At 51.4% G+C, this 21,071-nt stretch overlaps 3 protein-coding genes across 9 annotated transcripts in view; 1 reads left to right on the top strand and 2 right to left on the bottom strand.

The window, feature by feature from the left end:
- MROH7 (maestro heat like repeat family member 7) overlaps nucleotides 1–116 on the bottom strand; it is a 55,234-nt gene extending 55,118 nt beyond the window's left edge. The window contains exon 1 of the mRNA XM_077891872.1: nucleotides 3–116. The gene's annotated coding sequence lies outside the window, so the exon portion shown is untranslated. The remainder of the gene's footprint in view (nucleotides 1–2) is intronic.
- FAM151A (family with sequence similarity 151 member A) lies at nucleotides 84–20,250 on the top strand. Of its 2 annotated transcripts, none has more exons than XM_077891879.1 (10): nucleotides 84–577; nucleotides 1,967–2,120; nucleotides 9,384–9,654; nucleotides 10,658–10,804; nucleotides 14,259–14,411; nucleotides 15,433–15,592; nucleotides 17,149–17,373; nucleotides 18,080–18,219; nucleotides 18,940–19,083; nucleotides 19,488–20,250. In XM_077891879.1, exons 2-10 carry the CDS (start codon nucleotides 2,106–2,108, stop codon nucleotides 20,159–20,161), a joined length of 1,929 nt encoding a protein of 642 aa, XP_077748005.1. In that variant the 5' UTR covers nucleotides 84–577; nucleotides 1,967–2,105; the 3' UTR covers nucleotides 20,162–20,250. The 2 variants fall into 2 exon arrangements, with proteins under 2 accessions (XP_077748005.1, XP_077748004.1); XM_077891878.1 differs by having other exon boundaries at nucleotides 84–584.
- ACOT11 (acyl-CoA thioesterase 11) overlaps nucleotides 16,353–21,071 on the bottom strand; it is a 51,672-nt gene continuing 46,953 nt past the window's right edge. For all 6 annotated transcript variants that reach the window (XM_077891883.1, XM_077891880.1, XM_077891885.1 and 3 more), the window contains exon 16: nucleotides 16,353–20,473. In XM_077891883.1, the coding sequence (XP_077748009.1) occupies nucleotides 20,318–20,473 (156 nt within the window). In that variant the 3' untranslated portion in view covers nucleotides 16,353–20,317. The remainder of the gene's footprint in view (nucleotides 20,474–21,071) is intronic.

Below are 21,071 nucleotides of genomic sequence, written 5' to 3'. Positions count from 1 at the left end.
ACCTAGTCTCCCCCCAGCCCAGGCTGGTGTTGCGGTCTTTGTGAGGTCACAGTGACTTAGGAGTCCCCGGCCAATGAGGCCCCACCTCTTGCCGACAGGGTAGCTAGAGGCAGGGAGGTAATCCTTTCAAGGAAGGACCCTCCACCACAGCCGAGAAATGACCTTACTCAGTTGAAGTCCAAGTTCCTTGCCCAGCTTTCAAGCCTCCCCATCAAAGCCCCTCACCGTACAACCTAAGTTCTTGTTTATCTCGGGGTAACAGCCTGGTTCTGAAGAAAGTTACAGGCAGGGGGTGCAGCGACAGAGCGGGCCCTGCGGGTCGCGGGCAGGCCTTGGCAGCAGGCAGCCCGTGTGGAGGAAACAGAGAGCCACGGAGGGAAGAGCCTGGCCCAAGGTCATGGGTGTCCCTTATCTTTTCCCTGCTCCACCCTCTGCCTCCTCACCCGGGGCGCAGATAAAGTGCAGAGCAGGGCAGGAATGAGGAGGGCCCGGCCGCCCGGAATCCAGACCCTGAAACCTAGATTCCCAGATAAGGAATTGAAGACTCTACTATCTACTCAGAAGACACTCGTAACAAGTGAGAAGTAAACCGATTAAGATTACCAGTGACTCCACTGAAAAACCCGCTGGGCATGGTTTACAGGGCTGTAGCGAACCTCTCCGCTAAGCTGTGTTCTGGGTTACCCCGCTCATTAAATCCCACCTGGATGGGCAGCCCGGGTGGCTCAGTGGTTTAGTGCTGCCTTCAGCCCAGGGCAGGATCCTGGAGACCCGGGATCGAGTCCCACGTTGGGCTCCCTGCATGGAGCCTGCTTCTCCCTCTGCCTGTGTCTTTGCCTCTCTCTTTCCCTGTGTCTCTCATGAATAAATAAATAAAATATTTTTTAAAAAAATTTAAAAAAAATAAATCCCACTTGGAAATCTGCCTCAGACCCCAAGGTCCCCACCCCAGGCGCCTCCGGGCACTCAACAGTGAAATCTCTCCTGTCCAGTCCACCTCAGTCCCCCTTCTCTGCCCCCACCCCTCTGCCTCCCGCTCTGCCAGCTCCAGGCTCTGTACCGCACCCCCACCCCTCCGCACCCTCACCTGGGGCAGGGGGAGCAGGCCATCTAGAGCTCCGTCCCACTTGCCTCTTCCACCAACCAACCAACATGGCCAAGTTTTCTTTCTCAACAAAATCCTCCTTGGGCAGGAGCTCCTGTCTTGTCCCAGTAGCCCCTCACTCGCTCTCCAGCTGCCGTGACAAGCCTCTCCCAAGAACCCACTCTTGAGTTAGGGACACATGGGGCTCGGCGGGGCTAGGTAGGGGGCCATGGAAGCAGGCCCACAAAACTCCCAAAGATGCCGAGGGTAAAGAAACCAGAGATATGGAAACAAACCAGACCACCCTGCCCTAGGTGTGGGCGGGAAGCGGGTCTTTTTTAACAACAGTCATCTGTCACCAACAGAGCATAACTAGTCCTTATTCAATGGTGATATCAATAGATAGGGTTAAAAGGGTTTAGGTTCCCTGGTTGGCTTTCAAAAACAGACCGACCCTACAAGCCCCCGAGGGCAACCCTGTCGGGGACCCTCTCACTTCCGAGAACTTTCTCTGTATCTTTGCTTAATAAACTTCTGTGGCTTCACTCATGCTCCTGCGTCCTCGGAGATTCCTTCTTCGACTCCGTGAGACAAGACCCAAGCTCTCCCGCATCACCCTGACGCCCCTAGCCTCATGCCCCCAATTAACCAAACGTCCTTCCAATGTTGTCCCCAAATCTGTCCCGTCCCTCCAACCCCACACCCTCCACTCTGGCTGGGGTCCTTATCACCAGGAGCCCAGAGGGAGCCCAGATTTGGGCCAATCATTGAAATACTGGCCCGCAGGGAAGCGCCCCCTCCTGCGCTAGCCACCACTGTGTGGCTGCAAGGGAGCCCCCCCGACCTCATTCCCACGCCTTCAGCGTCTCCCTCTGCCCACAGGTCACGTCCAGGCCGTCTGGCGCCGAGGCCCCTCCACAGCCTGCTCCTGCCTCTGCCTGTTTCTGCTGCCTTTTGATTTTGTTCATTCCTACTGGAACCCCATACGCACACGGGCAACCGCACGGATCTGCCAATTCTGATGAATTCTCTTCAAGTGAGTGCAGCATGCAGCCAGCGCCCAGACCTAGAAATAGACATTGCCAGGACCCCAGAGACCTTTCAGTCACCATCCCCCATCAAGGACAACCACTAACCCCACTTCTAGCACCATCGTTTAGATTTGCCTGTTACTGGACTTCGTTAAGTGGAATTATACAGCGCACACTCTTGTTTCCAGCTTTCTTGGTTGAGCATGGTTTGTGAGACGTCACAGATTTTTGCATGTGGTAGCTTCTCCTTCCAAATACTGGCTCCCTTCTGGTCTCTTCCTGCTTTTTATCTCTTTCCAGAATGTTCAGGTAGTTGTTTTTGGTTTTTCTTTTTAAGTTTTTTTCTATTTTTTTTTTTTTTAATTAAGTAAGCTGTATGGCCAACGTGGAATTTGAACTCACACTCTGAAATCAAGAGTCTCATGCTCCACTGAGTGAGCCAGCCGGGTTCCCCCAGGAAATTGTTTTTTTTATTTTGTCCAGAGAAGGATTCCTGGGAGGCCCAGGGGTTGATAGGCTGCCTTTAGCTCAGGGCGTGATCCTGGAGTCCTGGGTTCGAGTACCACATTGGGCTTCCTGCGTGGAGCCTGCTTCCCCCTCTGCCTGTGTCTCTGCCTTTCTCTCTCTCTCTCTCTCTCTCTCTCTCTCTCTCTCTCTCCCTCTCTCTCTCTTTCTCTGTGTGTGTCTCTCATGAATAAATAAATAAAATATTTTTTAAAAATCAAAATATATATACTTTGTCCAGAGTTTGCAGCTGTTATCTCTAGGAGGGTTGATCTGAAGGAGCCACATTGCCATTACTAGAACTGGAATCTCTCCTTTTAAATTTTTTTCTTATTTTTCTTTTTTTTCTTACTTGCTTTAGGATTTCTGAATTGCTTGCCTTCTCTTACTCTGCTGTTCTCTTCTACTTGCATGGAAGTTACATAGTCCATGTCTTAAGGTCTTTAGGGTTACACTGACCATTTTTTTTAAGATTTTATTTATTTATTCACGACAGACATAGAGAGAGAGAGAGAGAGAGAGGCAGAGATACAGGCAGAGGGAGAAGCAGGCTCCATGCCAGGAGCCTGAGGTGGGACTCGATCCCCGGACTCGATCCCGGGACTCCAGGATCGCACCCTGGGCCAAAGGCAGGTACCAAACCGCTGAGCCACCCAGGGATCCCCTGGCCATTTGAACATGCATATTTCCTGACATAGTCTAAAATTAAGTAATAGTGTTATCTGCCTTTGGAAAACCAACAAATGAAAACCGAAAGGACCTTATAAGAGTTTCAGTTCAGTCAGCCACCTGCCAACTTCTACACTATTGTTATTCTTTATTTTAGCTTGTTTTTGTTTTTTACACCCTACCAATTAGACATTATCGTTTTATGTGATCCATGTTTGTTTAGGTTTGACCAATATCTTGGATGACTATTTTTGAAGTTGAATCTCAGACCCATTATCTGGGATCAATTTCCTTCTGCTTGAAGAATAGTCTTTCTCAGGGAGTCTGAGTGGCTCAGTTACTTAAGTGTCTGATTAGCCTTTATCTTTCCTTAGTAAGAGTAAGAGTTTGTCAGTGATGAGCTCTTCTAGTTTTTGCTTGGAAAAAAAAAAAAAGAACACTTCATTTTATCCTTTCTTGAAACTCTTTTCACCGGATGTAGAATTCTAGGGTATCTGTTATTTTATTTGAGCACAGCAATGGTAATATTAATATTAAATTAATAATATTAATAATATTAATATTTGCTTCCTGGCTCTCATTGATGCTTTGAGAAGTCAGTTTGCCAGCTTTTTGGGGCTGATCAACCTATTATTTCTGGCAGCTTCTGAGATCTTTGACCTTGATGTTCTGCAATTTTTCTATGACATATGTAGTTATGGGTTGCTTTTTATTTTATTTTTTCCAAGTTGAGATTCCTTGTGATTCGTAAATCTGGAGGTTGTTGGTCAATCGCTTAGAAGTGTTTCCACAAATATAAGAAAATAACTGCCTTTCTCTCATTCTTTCTCAGTTCTTCTACAAGTCTGATTACACGTATGCTTGCCCTTCTCTCTGTCTTAACGTTTCAAACTTCCCCATCTCTGATTTTTGGATAGATCTTGTCTCATTCTCAAATCAGCTGTGTCTAAACTATGTTAAGTCTTCCCATTAAATTTTTTATTTTAATTGTATTTTTCATTTCTGGAAGTTCTGTTTTGCTCCCTCTCAAATCTACTTGGTCATTCTGTATAGTCTACTGTTGTTTGTTTATATTTTCAAGCTAGCTTTTATTTCTTTAAACATATCATTTTATTCTCTTTGTGGTGGTTTTGACTTCTAAAGACTTCATTGGTCTGATTCTGCTATTTGCCTTTCTGTCAGTTTTCACTCATGGGACCTTGTTTTCTTAAGTGTTTTGGGGTCGTGGACTATGAGCTGTTCATTTTCCTTAACTCTTTGCCTGGGAATTCCTAAAGTCCTGCTTGAAGCCATGTTCCTCTTGAAAAGACTTGTTTTTGCTTCTGCTAGTCACCTTGGGGCACCTCTGGCTAACTTAAACTAAATTATACCATTTAGAAATTTTGGACCACTTAGGCAGTATGAATTTGGACCAAGGACCAGTATGAGGGATAGCCTGTGTTTAATAATTTTCAGAGGAATTTTTTAAGTAGGATCCATGCCCAACATGGGACTTGAACGCATGATCCCAAGATCAAGAGTTGCCTGCTCTACCTACTGAGCCGGCCAGGTGCCCCCACAGAAATTTTTTTAACCCACAAGTACCAATATCAAAACTGGCAAGTGGGTTTATTTCTCTGTAACCCTCACTAAGGGTGCAGCATTTAGATTCCATTTTCATGAAGGTGTATCTAGAATCCCCACTTTGGAGGGGGCCCTGGGCTTTACGCCTTGTCACCTCAATCTGTACAGCCACCAGAATGGAGGCTCAGCGTCACCAGAGTTTGGCAAAATTCCTCAGGACAGAAGTCAGCCTGACAGTCGCTTATCCCTCAGAGCTCCTGCTTGCATGTTATTTTTCAGTCTTTTCTTACATTAGCTGAGAGATGCACTTTAAGAGATTATTATATTTTATTCAGCATTTAAATTGTTTTCCCTGGGGGTTTGTCCAGTGTGTCTAGTCCATTGTACCACTGGAAATATTCCCCAGTATCCTCTCCTCCCGTTTCTTCCTGCACAATTGCTGCTATAGCAACACAGTGGTTTCTCCAAACTTGCAGTAATGATTCTTGCCTCTGTGCCTTTTCTCATGGTGTTCCCTCCATCTAGAATCTTCTTTCCATCCCACTCTGTTGCTCAGAACTGGGTTTGCCTCTTGGTGTTGAGCCAAAAGACACAGCCAAGCCCAAGAATAGGAAAAGGAAGGGTTTTATCTACAAGAAAAGGAACATCCTGGGGGTCTTCCCCAAAGCAGTGTCCTCTCAAGTAACAAAATTGGGGGATTTTTAAGCTAAGATGCACAGTATTCATGAAGGGACTTGTGTAATGGGGAATACAGCATGGAACTGGGGCAAAAGTTACGTGATGGTGACTAAGCCCGGGTCAAATCTCGAGGCCTTCCTTGCAAGGGTCAACATTATTGATTCTCTGGCTCCAATGTGGGTCTGGTGTCTCAGGGTTCAGAGGGGCTGAGATCCTGCAGAGATAACTCAGAATGTGTAGCAAGTCAATCTTCACTTCTGAATATGATAGGGCAATGTTCTGGGCTGTTTTTTCTTACATTCTTTCACAAGATGGCTGAGGGCCTAAGATGACTTCTCTTATGTCAAGAAAGCTTTGCTTATCTTTCTTTTTCTGGGAACCCCTACCTCTTTCTGCTTTCAATTCCTCCTCACTTCACCTGTAAACTCCTACCCATCTGTCAAAACCCTATAGGTATCATCTTCAGGAGGTCCTCCACGATGCCCTCCCCATAGCAGGGTTAGGATTTTCTCCTTTGCTCTTGCAGCATAGCTCAGAACAGTTATGACAGCATGCTGTAAATTTTCCTGCTCACTTCCTTATTTCCTTCATTATACTGAGAATGTTTTAAGGACAGAGATGATGTGTTTTCATCTTTGCTTGCCTGGTACCCAAAGCCTGACCCAGAGCTGGTACCCAGCATCTTCAATACTTATTTGCCGAAGAAATGAGTCTTCTAATCTAATTCTTGCTCTAATCCACCCCACCCCCACCCCCGTGCCTCCCTCCCCAAGCCATGCTGTTACAGCAGCAATAGAAAACTAGCACATCCATTAAAAAGGCAAAACAAAGCAAAAATACTAATAATAAATGTACACTGAAATGACTGGAAAGACTTTCTATAAAATGAAAAGCAAATTATAATAGGTTAGTGGATCTCATTGTTCATTTTAAGATAATAACTTCCTTTTTCCATGTTTTTGAATTTCCAATACCTTTCTTTTTTTTTTTAAGATTTTATTTATTTATTCATGAGAGACACACAGAGAGAGGCAGAGACACAAGCAGAGAGAGAAGCAGGTTCCATGCAAGGAGCCCGATGTGGAACTCGATCCTGGGTCTCCAGGATCAGGCCCTGGGCCAAAGACTGGCTCTAAACCGCTGAGCCACTCAGGAGTCCCTCCAATACCTTTCTTATACCACTTTTTTTTTAAATTTTTATTTATTTATGATAGTCACATCAGAGAGAGAGAGAGAGAGAGGCAGAGACACAGGCAGAGGGAGAAGCAGGCAGGCTCCATACACCGGGAGCCCGACGTGGAATTCGATCCCAGGTCTCCAGGATCGCATCCTGGGCCAAAGGCAGGCGCTAAACCAGGGATCCCCTTATACCACTTTTATAAGGGGAAAAATAATAAGCTTTTAATAAGCTTTTATTTTCTCCCTAAGAGATATACCCCACCCTTCAAGATCCAGATCACACACTGCCTCCCCCAGGAAGCTTCCCAGATAGCTTTGATTTGGCCGGAGGGCCTTCTCTCTGCTCCCATGGCCTTAACGCTGCAACTGGATTCGAAATGTCTGAGGAGCAGGGTCCATGTTAGATTCTCCCCTAGACTCAGCAGGCCCCAGCTAGTGCGAGTTGAATGTTCATGAGCCGGATTTTTCCTAGGTCGGGTATCTCAAGGCTGCATTTCCCCACACTCTGATGAACTTCTCTGGGGGGTTGTGGGGGATGCAGCTTCACAGAAGCTGGGGGGAGCCTCTCAGGGCCCAGTGGGCAGAGCCTCCTGTGGTACCAGCTCTAAAGATAGCTGCTCCTCATCTGAAATGCCCGTGCTTTCTAACACCCTCTCATTTCTTCTCTATATCAAAGTGACCCAGGTAACAAAACCTGGGGTTCACACTTTGGCAAGCCTTTCTGAGTGGTGTGGTGGGGGAAGTCATGTGGCTGGGGGGTTGAAGGGATGGTGGTGAAACAGATGGCCCAGGTGCCAGGGAGAGTCGGAGCGTCTCCAGCCATTTCTCAATCAATACCAGCTTCCAGGATCACCTTCCAAAATGCAAAGCTAAGCAAGTCTTTCTCCTGCTTGTCCCATAGGTGAAGGTTTCCCACCCCATCCAGGTTGGGGCCAAGCTCTTTATCAAGGTGACCCAGGCCTCTCGCCTCCCTAGACCCATCCCATCTCCCCGAGCACCCCTACTCCCACCTGGTGATCCAGTCACACTGCACTGCCCACGTCCCCAAGCAAGCCTTCTCCTACATGCCTTTGCTCCCTCTCACGCACATGGCTTGCTTTATCTGGAACATCCTTCCCTACTCCCCTTCCCCATGGTTCTCCAAGTCAACTCAGGCCGTGCCTCTTCTGAAGGCCACCTGGCCCCGTAGAAGGTTGGGGCTCCCTCTCTGTGCTCTTAATCCCCTAGTGTCTCCCTGATCCATCATGCTCCCCCTGAGGGCCCTGCCATTGGCACTTGCCAGGTCTGACATCTTTATGGGCTTGAACTCCCCTCCTTGAGCACCAGCACTAGAATGGCTACTCTATATCTGAGATGCTGAAGCCTCCTGGCATCCCTCAGCTTCTTGTCTCCTACAATATGTCATGGGTGGTGGCTCCCCAGAGCCTGGCATAGTGCTACACGCAAAAGGGAGCTCAGCAACAGTTGGTTATCCATCTCATGAGAAGCATCACAGGCAGTGGAGTCTTGGCAGCCTAGTGCCCATTTCAGAGCTGTTCCACCTGCCAAAAGCCAGAGCTGGATAAGGTCCTTCCTCCAAGATGTAGCCTGCAGAAGCCACAGAGCCAAGAGAGGCAGGCAAGCTCAGAGCTCACTGGCATCTTTCCCAAGGATAGTGAGCAGCACACAGTGTGCTGCTTGGAACAACCCTTCTCTCTTTGCCTTTGGGCAGGAAATGATGCTCTCACCCTCATTTTAGTCCCAAGCCCCAGACTTGTATATCCAGTGTCCTCCTAGCTCTTCAGGGATGACCCACAAGCCCCATGACTCAAGTAAGGCCTGAACCTTACTCCCTCCTGACCTGCTCCCCAGCCCTTAGCTTCCTTCCATCTGCTGATCTAGGCATCATTCATCATTCTAGATATTCTTACATATGTGCACACATACATACGTCCACATATACATACACACGCACGCACACTCTTGAATCAGTCACCCGTAACCCTGATAGACATCTCTGAGAACCTCTATAAACCAAAGTCCTGTGTATATTACAGGTGATTCTTGGACTCATTTAAACTCCGGGGTCCCTGAAATAGGGATAGTTTCTAACTTACTTCCCACACCGGAGCCCCCAGGACACTCTCAGCATGAGGTGGTGACTCTGCCCTTTTGTTGTGGACTCTCTGCCCCAGGAGTGGCTTCTGCGTGATCGGGGCTGGTACACCAAGCCTGTTAGCTTCAAACTCAGGTAGATAATCTATCAACCACAAGCTGGGATGGAAGGAAAATTCATAGGCCTCTGGCAGATATAATCTGTCCTTGTCATCAACATTTGCCTGACCTTGGTGACTTCCTGGGGCAAGGCAAAACAAGGAAAAGATCAATCCAGCCTCCACCTTTTGCACAGGGGAAGAACAGGGCCCGCGAGGGGAAGACCCCTGCTCCAGGTCTCAGGAAAGCAAGGGCCAGCTGGGTCTAGATCTCTGGTCTCCCAACTCCCAGGCAGGAGCAGGCAAGCAGGGGATAGGGGCTTGGCCCAACATTCTCTGGCCTCTTAATGTGCTCAAAGTTCATTTGGAAGGTGGTAGGCCTTTCTGCTTGATTTGTTAAGATCCTGGGAGGGTGTGGATAGAAGAGGAGGGTGGGGAAGGGGGAGGAGCCTCAGAAGCTATCTCTGCTGTTGACGCTCCTAGCCTGCAGGAGCCAGAGTGCCTTGGTGGAGAACTGGATGCTACCAAGGGCTCCTGAATTCCAGCAGATCCCAGCAACAGAGAGCCTTGGGGGACTCTGAGCCGTGGGGACTAGGAAGGCATTCTCCAGAGAAGATCGTCATGGGCTGCAATAAGGGGTGCTCGATGAGTGGGACCAAATGGGCCCTTGTGGGCAGTGTCAGTGTGGTTCTGGTGATTGCCCTCGGATTGGTCCTGAGCTTCACGCTGCAGCAGCAGCAGCACAACCAGCCAGGTAGGGGCCTTCCCGTCATGCCGTCTGGTTGGCTTCCCATCCACTGCTCTGATGGCCTCCTCTCCCACCCCGCATCCCCACTAAGACCCTAGCCCCAGCAGAAGGCCCCATCAACCTTCCCCTCCTCTGCCACCGGGCTTGTTGCCTTCAGCCCAGGCCTCACTCCTGTACCCCTGAGCAGACCTTCCTTTCTGGGGGTCACATGGCTCTCAGACTCAGCAGACGGAGCTCAATCCATCTTCCCCCCCACATCTGCTCCTCCCTGTGTCCATTTGGGTAAAGGGCCCCTCCTTTCCCACAGAAACCTGGGGGTGGCCTCCACCCCCCCCCCCCTTCTGCCTCATGTCTGTACCCTCAGGCCTGGAGTCTTGAGGCCTCTGTCTTCCCCACCTCCTGACCTCCCTGCCCACCGAGCTCTCAGGCCTCCAGTGTCCTTGATCCTTACTGGGGCTTCCCTGCATACAGCCTCTGGGTACGACCTACGGCCTACTCTCCCAGCCAGCCCTCGCTCTGCAGCCCCTGAGAGGGGCTCAACACAAGCTGCCTTGGCTGCCCTCAGCACATGGCCAACCCCTTGCTGGCATTCACAGTCATTGACAGCCTGATCACAGCACCCCCTTCCAGCCCTGCCCTCTCCGTGTCTCCACTGCTATCTGTACCAGGCCAGTGGCATTCCTCTAGGTGACCACACTCTTTCCGTCAGCCCAGGCTCTGCTTATGCTGTCTTCTCTGTCAGGAATAACCCAGACCTCCTTTTCTGTCACATTTACACCCATCCTCAAGCCCCCTTAAATGTTCCCTCCTCTGTGACCTTCCTGACTCCCCCAGCTGGTTGGGCATCAGGAGCCCACACATTTCTCTCACAATGCTGATGACTCTGGGGTCCCTGTCTCTCTGCTAGACATGCCCTGGGAGCCCGGGGATGATCAGTGGGATGAAACGGGCAGGAGTCTCAGGCAGAGGTGAGAATTGAGGTGAACAGCCCCCTTGGCTTTCATTCCAGGCTGTGAGCAGGATGCGGTCTGCCGCCCCGACGCAGACATGCTAGACTACCTTCAGAGCCTGGGCCAGATCAGCCGACAGGATGGTCTACTGGTCAGCTGGTACCACGCGGCCAACAGCCGGGAGCAGATGGAAGCTGCCCTACGCAGTAAGTCTGGCTGCCAGGACTGGGACAGGCCAGGGAGGGGATGGTGGAGATGACAGGAGAGCAGAGGTGGGCTGAGACAGCATTACCTATGTGGTGGCATGATGGTTTGAACCAGATGTCTGATTCTAAAGTCATCAAGTCCTGCCCTCTGCCCCAACCACCTGCCAGCTGCCAGATGTCCCGGCTAGGAGATCCTTGCCCTCAAAACCTATGGAAGCCAGAAGATGTGAATTTGAGGCTCAGTGCTATCAAAACTGAGCTGTGAAAAGCTGAGCAAATTGTGTAATGCCTCGGAGCCTCCAATTCAGAGTGATTATGGCGGCTCTAGGGTAGCAGACACAAGTCGCATCCTGGCCCCACTACATCAGGACCTTGGCCAAAGAGAAGGCCAGCGGCCCCAACCAGGCAGTGCCCACCAGCAGGGAGCATGGAAAGGTACCCCTTAGCCTAGCTCAGGGATCCAGAGGCCCAGTTTCCTCCTGAGGGTTCTGCTACATCACTGGAGTAGGCCCCTGGGAAGAAGGGTGGTGCATAGCTGGGGTGAGGACCCTGAGTGAGACCCAGGGGCAGGGTTAGGCTGGTGAAATCAGAACTGGGTTCAAATCTGACCTTGGCTCTTTACTGCCAAGTGATTTGGGACAGGTGACTTCATCTGCCCACAGTTCAGTTTTTCCCTCTGCAAAACGTGGATAGGTAGACTTTCTGTACCATTTATCATCCAAACCAAATTATGCTGAGCCCACAGAAATATACCAGACTAACCTAGGCAAAGAGGGGGATACGGCCATGTAAATAATGATTAACACTTAGTGAATGCCTAACCAGGGATATCCTATTACTTAATTTTTGTGAGTGAGAAAAAGGTACAGAGAAGACCTGCCAGAGTAGTATAGATTGCTACCTGTGTGTCCCAGCGCTCACGCCTGCAGTCTGGGTTCAGGTCTGTCCTGACATGTGGGGGTGAGGTGAGGGGACAGCTCCATAACTTCCTGTCCACTCCCTGGGGAGCCAGCCCTCCTTCCCTCCTGGGGCCACAGGAAATGGGTCCTTCCCTCTTCGCTTGTTCCTTCCTCACACCCCTCCCAAACACCAGATTCAGCATCTAAAGGCAAGTAACAACTTTTCATGACAAGACGATTTTGCCAGGAAGAAGTTGTTGGGGGTAGGTGGCAATCACAAGGAGGCATGTTAGGTCCAAAATGTACTTTCCACTGGTCTTCAGTCCAATTCACTGAGCATTCACTGAATCCCTGGGTCAATACCAGGAGGAAGGCTCAGAAATGAGTGAGATGTGACCTAGTCACATCTGGCCCCCTTGCCGAGGGGCTCCCAGTGTCTCCAAGGGAGGCAGTTAGTGCAAGTCAAGCCAAGCAGCAGCATCAGAGGGTCACAATGACTCAGATGGCTCTCAATGCACCCCTGCGTCCCTGAGACTGGAATGCTCCCCCACCATTGGATGGGGAAGGAGACCCCAATGCATCCATTCTCATTGAGCTCTTACCTGCAGCCCAACCCAGTTCCAGCCTGATTTATCCAGGCCTCACTGGGGCCCCAAGCCTTTCAGACCCCTCTCTCTGCATTCCCAATGAACCATGAGATAAGATAAAAGAATTTTGTGCTCAAGTCAGAAAATGAAGGCAGCCTTCATAAAGCCCTTCATGGTTTAACAATGTGTTTTTATGTTCACATCCTGTTTCCATGGCCTGGGGAGGTCATCCCCATCTCGCCAATGAGGAAATCAGGGAGTCCCGCACTCTAGAAGCAGGGTCCATAATTTTGGGATGAAATGGGATGATGTGAAATGCCTGGCTCACTGCCAGGGACATCCCAGCACTCACCTTCCTCCCCCTCCTGGAAATCTAGGCACCCAGGTTTTAGAGAAATCTGCAAAAATTATCTGCAGCTTTGGCCAAGCTTATCTTTCTGGACCTGGGCTTACTGATCCTTTTTTTTTTTTTAGGGTTTTATTTTTTAGAAACAGAGAGAGGCAGAGACACAGGCAGAGGGAGAAGCAGACTCCATGCAGGGAGGCCGATGTGGGACTCAATCCCAGGTCTCCAGGATCATGCCCTGGGCTGAAGGCGGTGCTAAACCGCTAAACCATCGGTGCCGCCCTGGGCTTACTGATCTTGACTTTTCTATCATTAATCCATTCAGTTGTTCATCATTCAACAACCATTTTTTTAGGCCTGATCCCATCTAGGCACCCAAAATTCAAGTGATGGTCAGTTCAGACCCAAACCCTGCACCTTTGGTGACCACACTCAGGAAGGCTGAGGTTAATTAAGTGAGCAACTAACTACACAGGGCCAAGCACTCAGAAGAGTAGCACAGAGGCAGATGACTAAGGCAGACTGGGCATAGGGTTCCGGCATGGCCTCCCCAAGGAAGTGATATTTTAAGCCAACGCTAGCAGATGAGCAGAAGGTAGCCTAGTAAAGCTGCAGAGGGAAGAGTGTTGCCAAGGCAACAGCCAGGAGGAAGAGCCCAGAGATGGGAGGACAAAACAAATTCAAGCCTCACTACTCAAAGTGTGGTCCCTGGCCAGCTCTCCCTAGAAGCTTTAGATATGCAGTCTCAGCCCCGCCCCTGACCCGCTGATCAGAGCTTGGATTTTAACAGTTCTTGGGTGACATGAATAGAATACTCACTCTCAGTTGCTGTGTAGAGCAAGTCTAGAGGTGAGAAGTCAGGAGGTTGTGAGTGTAAACCAGGAGAAAAGGCCTCTTGTGAGGCCGTAGAGCTGAACTCGACCCCCGTCCCCCACCCCTCCACTACACACCCCAAACGCCCAGTGACTCTGGCAGGGACTTCTGGGTCCACTTCCATTGGGAAGGCCTTAGCTCCCTCCTAGACCGACTTCTGGAGGACAGGATTTTAAAAATTGAAATTTAAAAATCAAAATAACAACGCTCTGTGCTTTTAGGGCACAGGGAGATAGGCAAGCTCTTGTACTTCAGGCGGGAACATGAATCAGAACAATTTTTCTGGACAGTAATTTGATAATATGGGTTTTAAAAATGGCCCTGCATGGCCCTGCCTCAAATTCCACAAGTAGGGATTAGAAATAATTCAAAAACCGGGATGAAATATGCATCATTATTAGCAAAGAATTGGAAACTACCAAAATGTCTCAGGAAGAAGAGGTGGCTACCGAAATCATGGTGAGCACCCTCAAACAGAGCATTTGTAGCCTTTAAAAAAGAAATGATTGTGAAAATGTCATAATATTGAAAAAGATTAAAATTCTAAATGCAGCATGGTCTCGATGTAAAAAACATACATAGACAAAGATGGAAGAAAATACATCAAAATGTGAACTATGATGGAAATGTGGATGAGTATTGTTCTTCCTGCTTTTCTGTATTTTCCAAATGTTCTTTGATAAATGTGTCACACTTTGATGACGGGAAAAAAAAAATTGCGAACTGACTGAGTTCTGCGTCTCTCCCAGGCAACGCTATGGTCCTGGAGGCAGACGTCAACATAGAAGGACTCAACACAGCCAACGAGACAGGGGTCCCCATCATGGCGCACCCGCCAGCCATCTACAGCGACAACACCCTGCAGCAGTGGCTGGAGGCTGTGCTGGCCTCTTCCCAGAAGGGTAAGGACTCTGTCAGCCCCTCCCTGGCCCTGTGGTCCCCTTCCCCCCCACCCCCAAAGCCAGGACAGTCCCAGTCTCCCTGCTCATTGCCTGGACTTTCCCACCCAGGCATTCCAGACGCCCAGGCCCAGGGCATTCTAAGTGAGGTGGGGGTTGGGAAAGGGCAAGGTACACCATAAAGCACCTGACGTGCTCAGATTGCTCCCTCTGAATCCTCCAAAACTGGGTACAACCTATTCAAAGCCCAGGTCTGCCCTTCCATCCCAGGTCCTCCTGCCAATTTTGGTCAGAATCCGGGTATCAGCCTCCCGCTTCTCCCCGGCTCTGCCATCCACCCACATTCTGCCCCAAACCCAGGCCCTCTCATCTTCCCTCCATCACTATGGGCACATCTGAGTGAGCTTTCCAAAAAGCCAACTTTGTCAGTCCCCCTCTTCAGCCCTGCATGGCTCCCCATTGTCCTTGGACAGTGTCGTCTCCTTGACCTGGCTTTCAACCACCCTCTCCAGCTTCCCAGCCTCATCTCCTGTGGTTCCCCTCATCGGCAGTCTTCTCCAACCCCTCACTGCCAGAATAGCACAGGCCTTTGTTCACGGGTGGGGGGGCTCCTTCCACCTCCACGGCCCCCCTCTATTCAAACGCCACCCCTTCCTGCAGGCTACGTGACCTCCACACAGGCTAAGTTGGCTTAGGACCCTCTAAGCCTGCCCTGTCCAAGAACCACAGTCTTTTTTTATCCTGCGCTTGCCGGCCCCTGCACCAGCCTAAGTCTAGACCCTTAGGTGGCCTCTGACTTGTCCCCGCCAGGGGCAGGGGCAGCTCCTTCCCCTGGGGGTCAGCTAGGCCTGCTGGAAAGCCCTCTTCACACCCAGCCGGAATCTGCTCCCTGCTTTCCCACCTCCTCCCCCACCCTATCCCACCCCAAACCTGCTCTCTCTGCTCCAGGAAGTCGTGTCTGCTGGCTCCTTCTGCCCTGAGCATGAGGGGCCATTTCCCCAAGCCCTCGGCCCTCTCCCCACAGGCATTAAACTGGACTTCAAGAGCATCAAGGCTGTGGGCCCCTCGCTGGCCCTCCTGCGGCGGCTGACAGAGGACGGGAAAGTCCGGAGGCCTGTGTGGATCAATGCCGACATCCTGAGGGGCCCCAATGTGCCCATCTCAATTGAGGTCAATGCCACGCAGTGAGTATTCACTTCTCTGCCCCAGCTGTGTCCAGCCACACCATAGAATCTGACCTTAGCCTTTGTACATGCTGTTCCCTCTGCCCCAAATGCCTTTCCCCATTCCCTGTGAACCTTTGCCCAGTCGTTGCCTCCTCCAAAAATTACCCCGACGTCCCAGGCTGCGGAGAGCCTTCATTCACACTTCCTCCTAACACAGCCCTGATTTCACTGGGCTGTCTCGGCCAGATGGCAGGTTTGCAGTCCCTACTCCATGGTGGACTCTGGGAGGGGAGACAGGGCCCAGCCCTTTCTGTATCCTCAGTGACCACGGCAGGGCTGGCCTGCCAGAGAAAAGTCTAATAGTGCTAACTCCTTCCCCAGCCTCTGTGCAGTCCCAGCACTGCACCAACAGTCCTCACGTATTCCAGCTGCCTGGCGCTCTATAGTTTATAATGAAAGGCCACATAAAAGGAGAAAGTGTGTCAAATTTGACCCCTACTTAGCAACACTAGGTTAAGAGAATCTCCCCCATTTTGCAGAAGAGAAAGCTGACAGCAGGGATCCCTGGGTGGCTCAGAGGTTTAGCACCTGCCTTTGGCCCAGGGCGTGGTCCTGGAGACCCGGGATCAAGTCCCACGTCGGGCTCCCTGCATGGAGCCTGCTTCTCCCTCTGCCTCTCTCTCTCTCTCTCTCTCTGTGTGTGTATGTGCGCGCGTCTCTCATAAATAAATAAAATCTTTAAAAAAAAAAAAAAAAGAAAGCTGACAGTAATCGAGACTCAATTTGTTGAATGTTTATTATGTGCCCAGACACTGTTTCTAAAAGTACTTTTGTTATCAAGAAAATGAGGTAGGTACTATTATTTTCACTTCATTAGTATAGGAACTAACTCATCGTAGTTGTATGACTGGCCTAAATCTAAATATTGCAGAACAAAGATTCAAAGCCAGGTGTCTTCCTGATTCTAATCATCCATCTCTCCATCTGTCCAGCCAGCCAGCCAACAATCCACCCATCCAATATTTATTGTGATTCTCAAACTGAGGTGCCTTTGGAAAGCAGCAGTTGGAAAAATGTAGTCAGCGGCCCAAGATAAATATGGCTCATCTTCTTGGAGCATTGATTTTACTCAATAGTTTGGGGAGAAGGAAAGGGCAAGAATAAAATTGAAATCAGGGCAAAATTTAAACGGAATTTAAAAATAATATCTGAAGTTTTACTGATGACTAAAGAGTCTAGATCCCCACATCTGGGGCCCTGGCTTGTCTCTCCTGTCCCAATGGGGATGCTGAAGAGGCCCTGCCCTACCAGAAGGGATGCCATCTTTGAGAATCAACGAGGTTGAATGAGCTGCCCAAGGTTAGAGGTAGGACCTCAACCCAGAACCCCCTGGTTCCAAAGTCCATGCCTCATTTGTAGGACCTCAGTAAGTCACTTTTTCTTTTTACGACTCTGCTTCTGTCTTCATAGTCTACATTCCATAGGACTAGCCACTTCCTAGCACAGTGGGAACCCAGGAGGTGAGGAAGGGGCCAGCAAGGTTCACAAAGGCCAGTATCTCTGTTCCTTGGCAGGTTCCTGGCCTTGGTCCAGGAGAAGTATCCTGAAGCCACCCTGTCTCCGGGCTGGACCACCCTCTATGTGCCCCTGTTCCCAAATTCAACATACACCCGAGCCATGGTGGAGAAGATGCAGGGGCTGCTGGGAGCACTGCCACAGAAGGTCACCTTCCCCGTGCGCGCTGTCATGGTACGGGCTGCCTGGCCCCACTTCAGCTGGCTTCTGGGCCAGTCGAAGAGGTGAGAATTCCCATGCCCCTGCCACAGCCCCTGAGCCACCAAACCCACCCCCAGGCACCAATGCCCCCAGTGGAGATTCCAGATGCTTAAACATATCTGTCCAATATCTACTGGTGGTCCCATCCTCTACAATATCCCTGCTTTCTGCTCCTATACCTCTGGTGATGGGCTGACTACCCCCGGAGGCAGCCAGTCCATTGGTGGATAACTCCACCTAGTGGCAAGTCTTCCTCCCGTGGGAGCCAGCTGTGCTCAGGATTGTCCTGTAGGGACTGGAGGACTCCCATCTGCACTCCTACAGTCTGCTTCCAGCTGCCCAGTCCCACCATTCTCAGCCACTTCCCACAGGAGCTCCAAGGGCTGTCTCGTTCCCCCTCCACACCTAACTTCTTCCCCACTGCTCTGTACCCATCCCTTTCTGTCCCTGTCCCTTTCCTAAGACAGGAGCAGAAATAGACACTCCCAGTGAGGATGTAGGGCAGGCTGGCCCCTCCTGCTCAGCGTCTCACTCATTCTCCCTTCTGAAGCTCCTATGGCTTCTCCTGCTCCTGGGAAGGGGGTAGTTCTCAGGGGAGAAGGGGCTGGTGGGAAGCTGAAGGCCAGATGCCCTATCCCTGCCCAGTAAGGCTCCAGTTCTGAGCACAGGAGTGGGGCCGTGGACCTTGCTGGGTCCAGGCAGGCGCTGAGCTGGCTCTCTGGGCCGCAGGTACAGCCTGACGCTGTGGCAGGGTGTCATGGACCCCGTGTCAGTGGACGATCTCCTCTATATCCGAGACAACAGCGCTCCCCACCAAGTCTACTATGACCTCTTCGAGCCTGTCCTGTCGAAGTTCAAGCAGCTGGCCGGTACGGAGGGGTGTGCGGTGGACAGGGAGGGTGGTGGGCCTGGATTCTGCACAGGGCACCATTTGGTAGACAGTGGAGCAGAGCTGGAGGGGTGATGTAGCATCATCAGAAGGGAAAATTCAGAGTGGAATCAGGTCAAAGGATCCTTTTAAGCACCTATGGTGTGCCAGACCTCGGTATGGTAGGCCAGAAGCAAGGATTCCATTTTATAGTTGGGGAAACAAGTAACCTACACAAAGTCATTCGCTTGTACATAGCACAGCTCAGATGCAAAGCCATGTTTGGTTCCCTTACAGTATAGTTCCTCAGAGACCACCCCCCCCTCCAGTGCACCTACTAATTAGTGGCCCAAATGTTACCCATTCGCTTGTCCCAACCTCTCATCCCCTTGACCCTGGACCTAGGAGACCCTGCAGTTAAGTCATCTCAGAGGAAACCCATTGACTCAAACCCAATAGTAGACTCAACATTAGTACCATGGAAGTCACACAGGTGAGGGGAGGTGGAATTCTGGTTTGGGGCCAGGCCAACTCGGCTCCATCAGGTTCCAACCCCAGTAACTCTGCTTGTTGGCTGTGGGACCTTGGGCAAGTCCCATCTTGTCATCCCCAAGGGGAGAACCTCTGCCTCAAGGCTGAGAAGAGTGTGTGTGGGCACAGGGCGCAGAGAAGGTGCTCGGTGAATGGTGGTCACTTCATCTTGACAATTTGGGGCCCACAGCAAATGCCACGCGGAAGCGAATTTACTACACGGGAGGCAGCCTGATACCTCTTCTCCAGGCCCCTGAGGGGGATGGTCTGAGCGTGGAGTGGCTGGTTCCTGACATCCAGGGCAACGGGAGAACCGCCACAGTTAGCCTACCAGGTAAGATGGGCCTTCAGCCCCTGCGCTCCTAGCCCACCCGCGGGCCCTTCCTTTGCTCGGGGCAGGAAGCTAGGGCCTCGGTTACCATGGTAATGTGCTGGATGCCGGTGGCGCCTGCAGAGTACGGTGGCATCAAGAGAAAAGGACTCCTAAGGCTCATATCCCTGAGGGAGAGGCAGGCACAGGCCCCAGGGCTGGGCCAGCAGCTCATCACGTCATTCCCATGACCCCCGGGAACCTTTGTAAAGCACCCTTTCTACCTGGAGCCCAGACCATCCACACAGATCTTGGCAGATGGGGCACCAGCTTCTCCTTGGCTGCCTCCATCACCACCCCTTTAATAAGGGCGTCTGACACCTCACTGTGACCTGAACTCCTGACTCTATTCTCCACTTCTCTTTCAGACGGAGAAGGCATGATCCTGCTGAATGTTGGCCTCCAGAGGCCTGCAGCCAAGGACCCCGTGCCCATCATACATGTCCCAGGAGGTCCCACCATGACGCTGGAGGCCTGCCTGCTGCGGCTCGCTGGGCGGCCCGGACGCTGGGGTGTCCATCTGCACATAGCAGAGCCCACGGCCCTCCGGCCATCCCTGACCACACTGGCCCACCTCTCCACCCTCGGCCACCTGAACCGGCCTGTGTGGATCGGGGCCACCATCTCCCACGGCAGTTTCACAGTCCCCGGCCACGTGACTGGCAGGGAGTTGCTTGCAGCCGTGGCTGATGTCTTCCCCCATGTGACAGTGGCACCAGCCTGGCCTGAGGAGGCACTGGGCAGTGGCTACAGGGAACAGCTGCTCACGGATATGCTGGAACTATGCCAGGGTCTCTGGCAACCTGTGTCCTTCCAGCTGCGGGCTGGGCCGCTGGGCCAGAACATGGTCGGAGTTGTGGCCAGGCTGCTGGCGGCCTCCCCCCGGGCCACCGTCACAGTGGAACACGGCCCAGAGGGGGGCGACTATGCATCCGTGCAGGCAGTGCTGCTGGCAGCCAGGGCTGTTGACAGGACCCGGGTCTACTACAGGCTGCCCCGGAGTTACCGCGAAGACTTGCTGGCGGATGTTGGCAGGAACTGAGCGCCCACTGGAGCTGGGCAGGCGGAGCCCTGGGTCAAGGCTTCCCACAGGGGTAGGCAGGAAGCAATAAATGCCTCTGCCTTCCTCAATGCACTGCATGGTGTGTCCCTGGGGGCAGGACAGCAGGAGTGGGCACGCGGAGGCTACTGTGGGCATCTAGAGGGTCTGGAGGCTGGGGGCCAGATCGCTTCGATTGTCCAAGAGGAACTGCTCACAAGCCTTGAAGGTGGTGTAGAACTCCGAGGAGAGGCCAGCCACGTTGGTGGTCACGTAGTTGAGAAAGCCTGGGGTAGCCTGGTTGTAGTAGGACACCTGTGGGACAGGACACCATGTTCAGGGAGGCTGGGCAGGGGAAGGGGGCACGAAGCCCATGGGAAAGGCAGCAAACACGAGCCAGCACCCTGGGGGTGGTGTGACCCCCCTTCTGGGGGCTGAGAATCCTGCTTTCCTCAGTCATGGGCCTCCCTTGTCAGATGGGGAAGGTTCTGGAAGACGGGCTGGGCCTTCAGACCCCACCACAAATAAATGGTGGTGCTCTAGGGTCATAACAGCAAGTGAACACCAGCCTAATTCCTGCCTGGGTGAGTCTTGGGGTCCTAAAGTGGCCGGGCTCCGAGGAGGGGGGAGCTGCTTGTAGTACCCCACCCTCGCTTGCCCTCAGCCTCCTCCCCCACATTTTCAATTAGCACTGACTGCCCTGCTGAGCTTTATGGGCCCTGAGAGCCACATAAAGCATTTCCAGACAAGAGAGGTATATAAATAAATAAATAATGAGATGAATTTTAGATCAGAACCCAGGCCTCTGCCCTCAGCATCCAGAGCTTTTTCTAAGACCCTGCAGTCTTTTTTTTTTTTTTTTTTTTTTTTTATTTATTTATGATAGTCACAGAGAGAGAGAGAGAGAGAGAGG

The sequence above is a fragment of the Canis aureus genome, chromosome 3, assembly GCF_053574225.1.
Source record: "Canis aureus isolate CA01 chromosome 3, VMU_Caureus_v.1.0, whole genome shotgun sequence".
Taxonomy (NCBI): domain Eukaryota; kingdom Metazoa; phylum Chordata; class Mammalia; order Carnivora; family Canidae; genus Canis; species Canis aureus.
This window is presented reverse-complemented; position numbering and strand designations above follow the sequence as displayed.

Bases quoted from the DNA above. Each gene is read 5' to 3' on its own strand.
- FAM151A (XM_077891879.1), top strand. The intron at 14,412-15,432 runs GTAAGGACTCTG...CTCTCCCCACAG, and splicing joins GCTGGCCTCTTCCCAGAAGG to GCATTAAACTGGACTTCAAG. The intron at 18,220-18,939 runs GTACGGAGGGGT...TGGGGCCCACAG, and splicing joins GAAGTTCAAGCAGCTGGCCG to CAAATGCCACGCGGAAGCGA.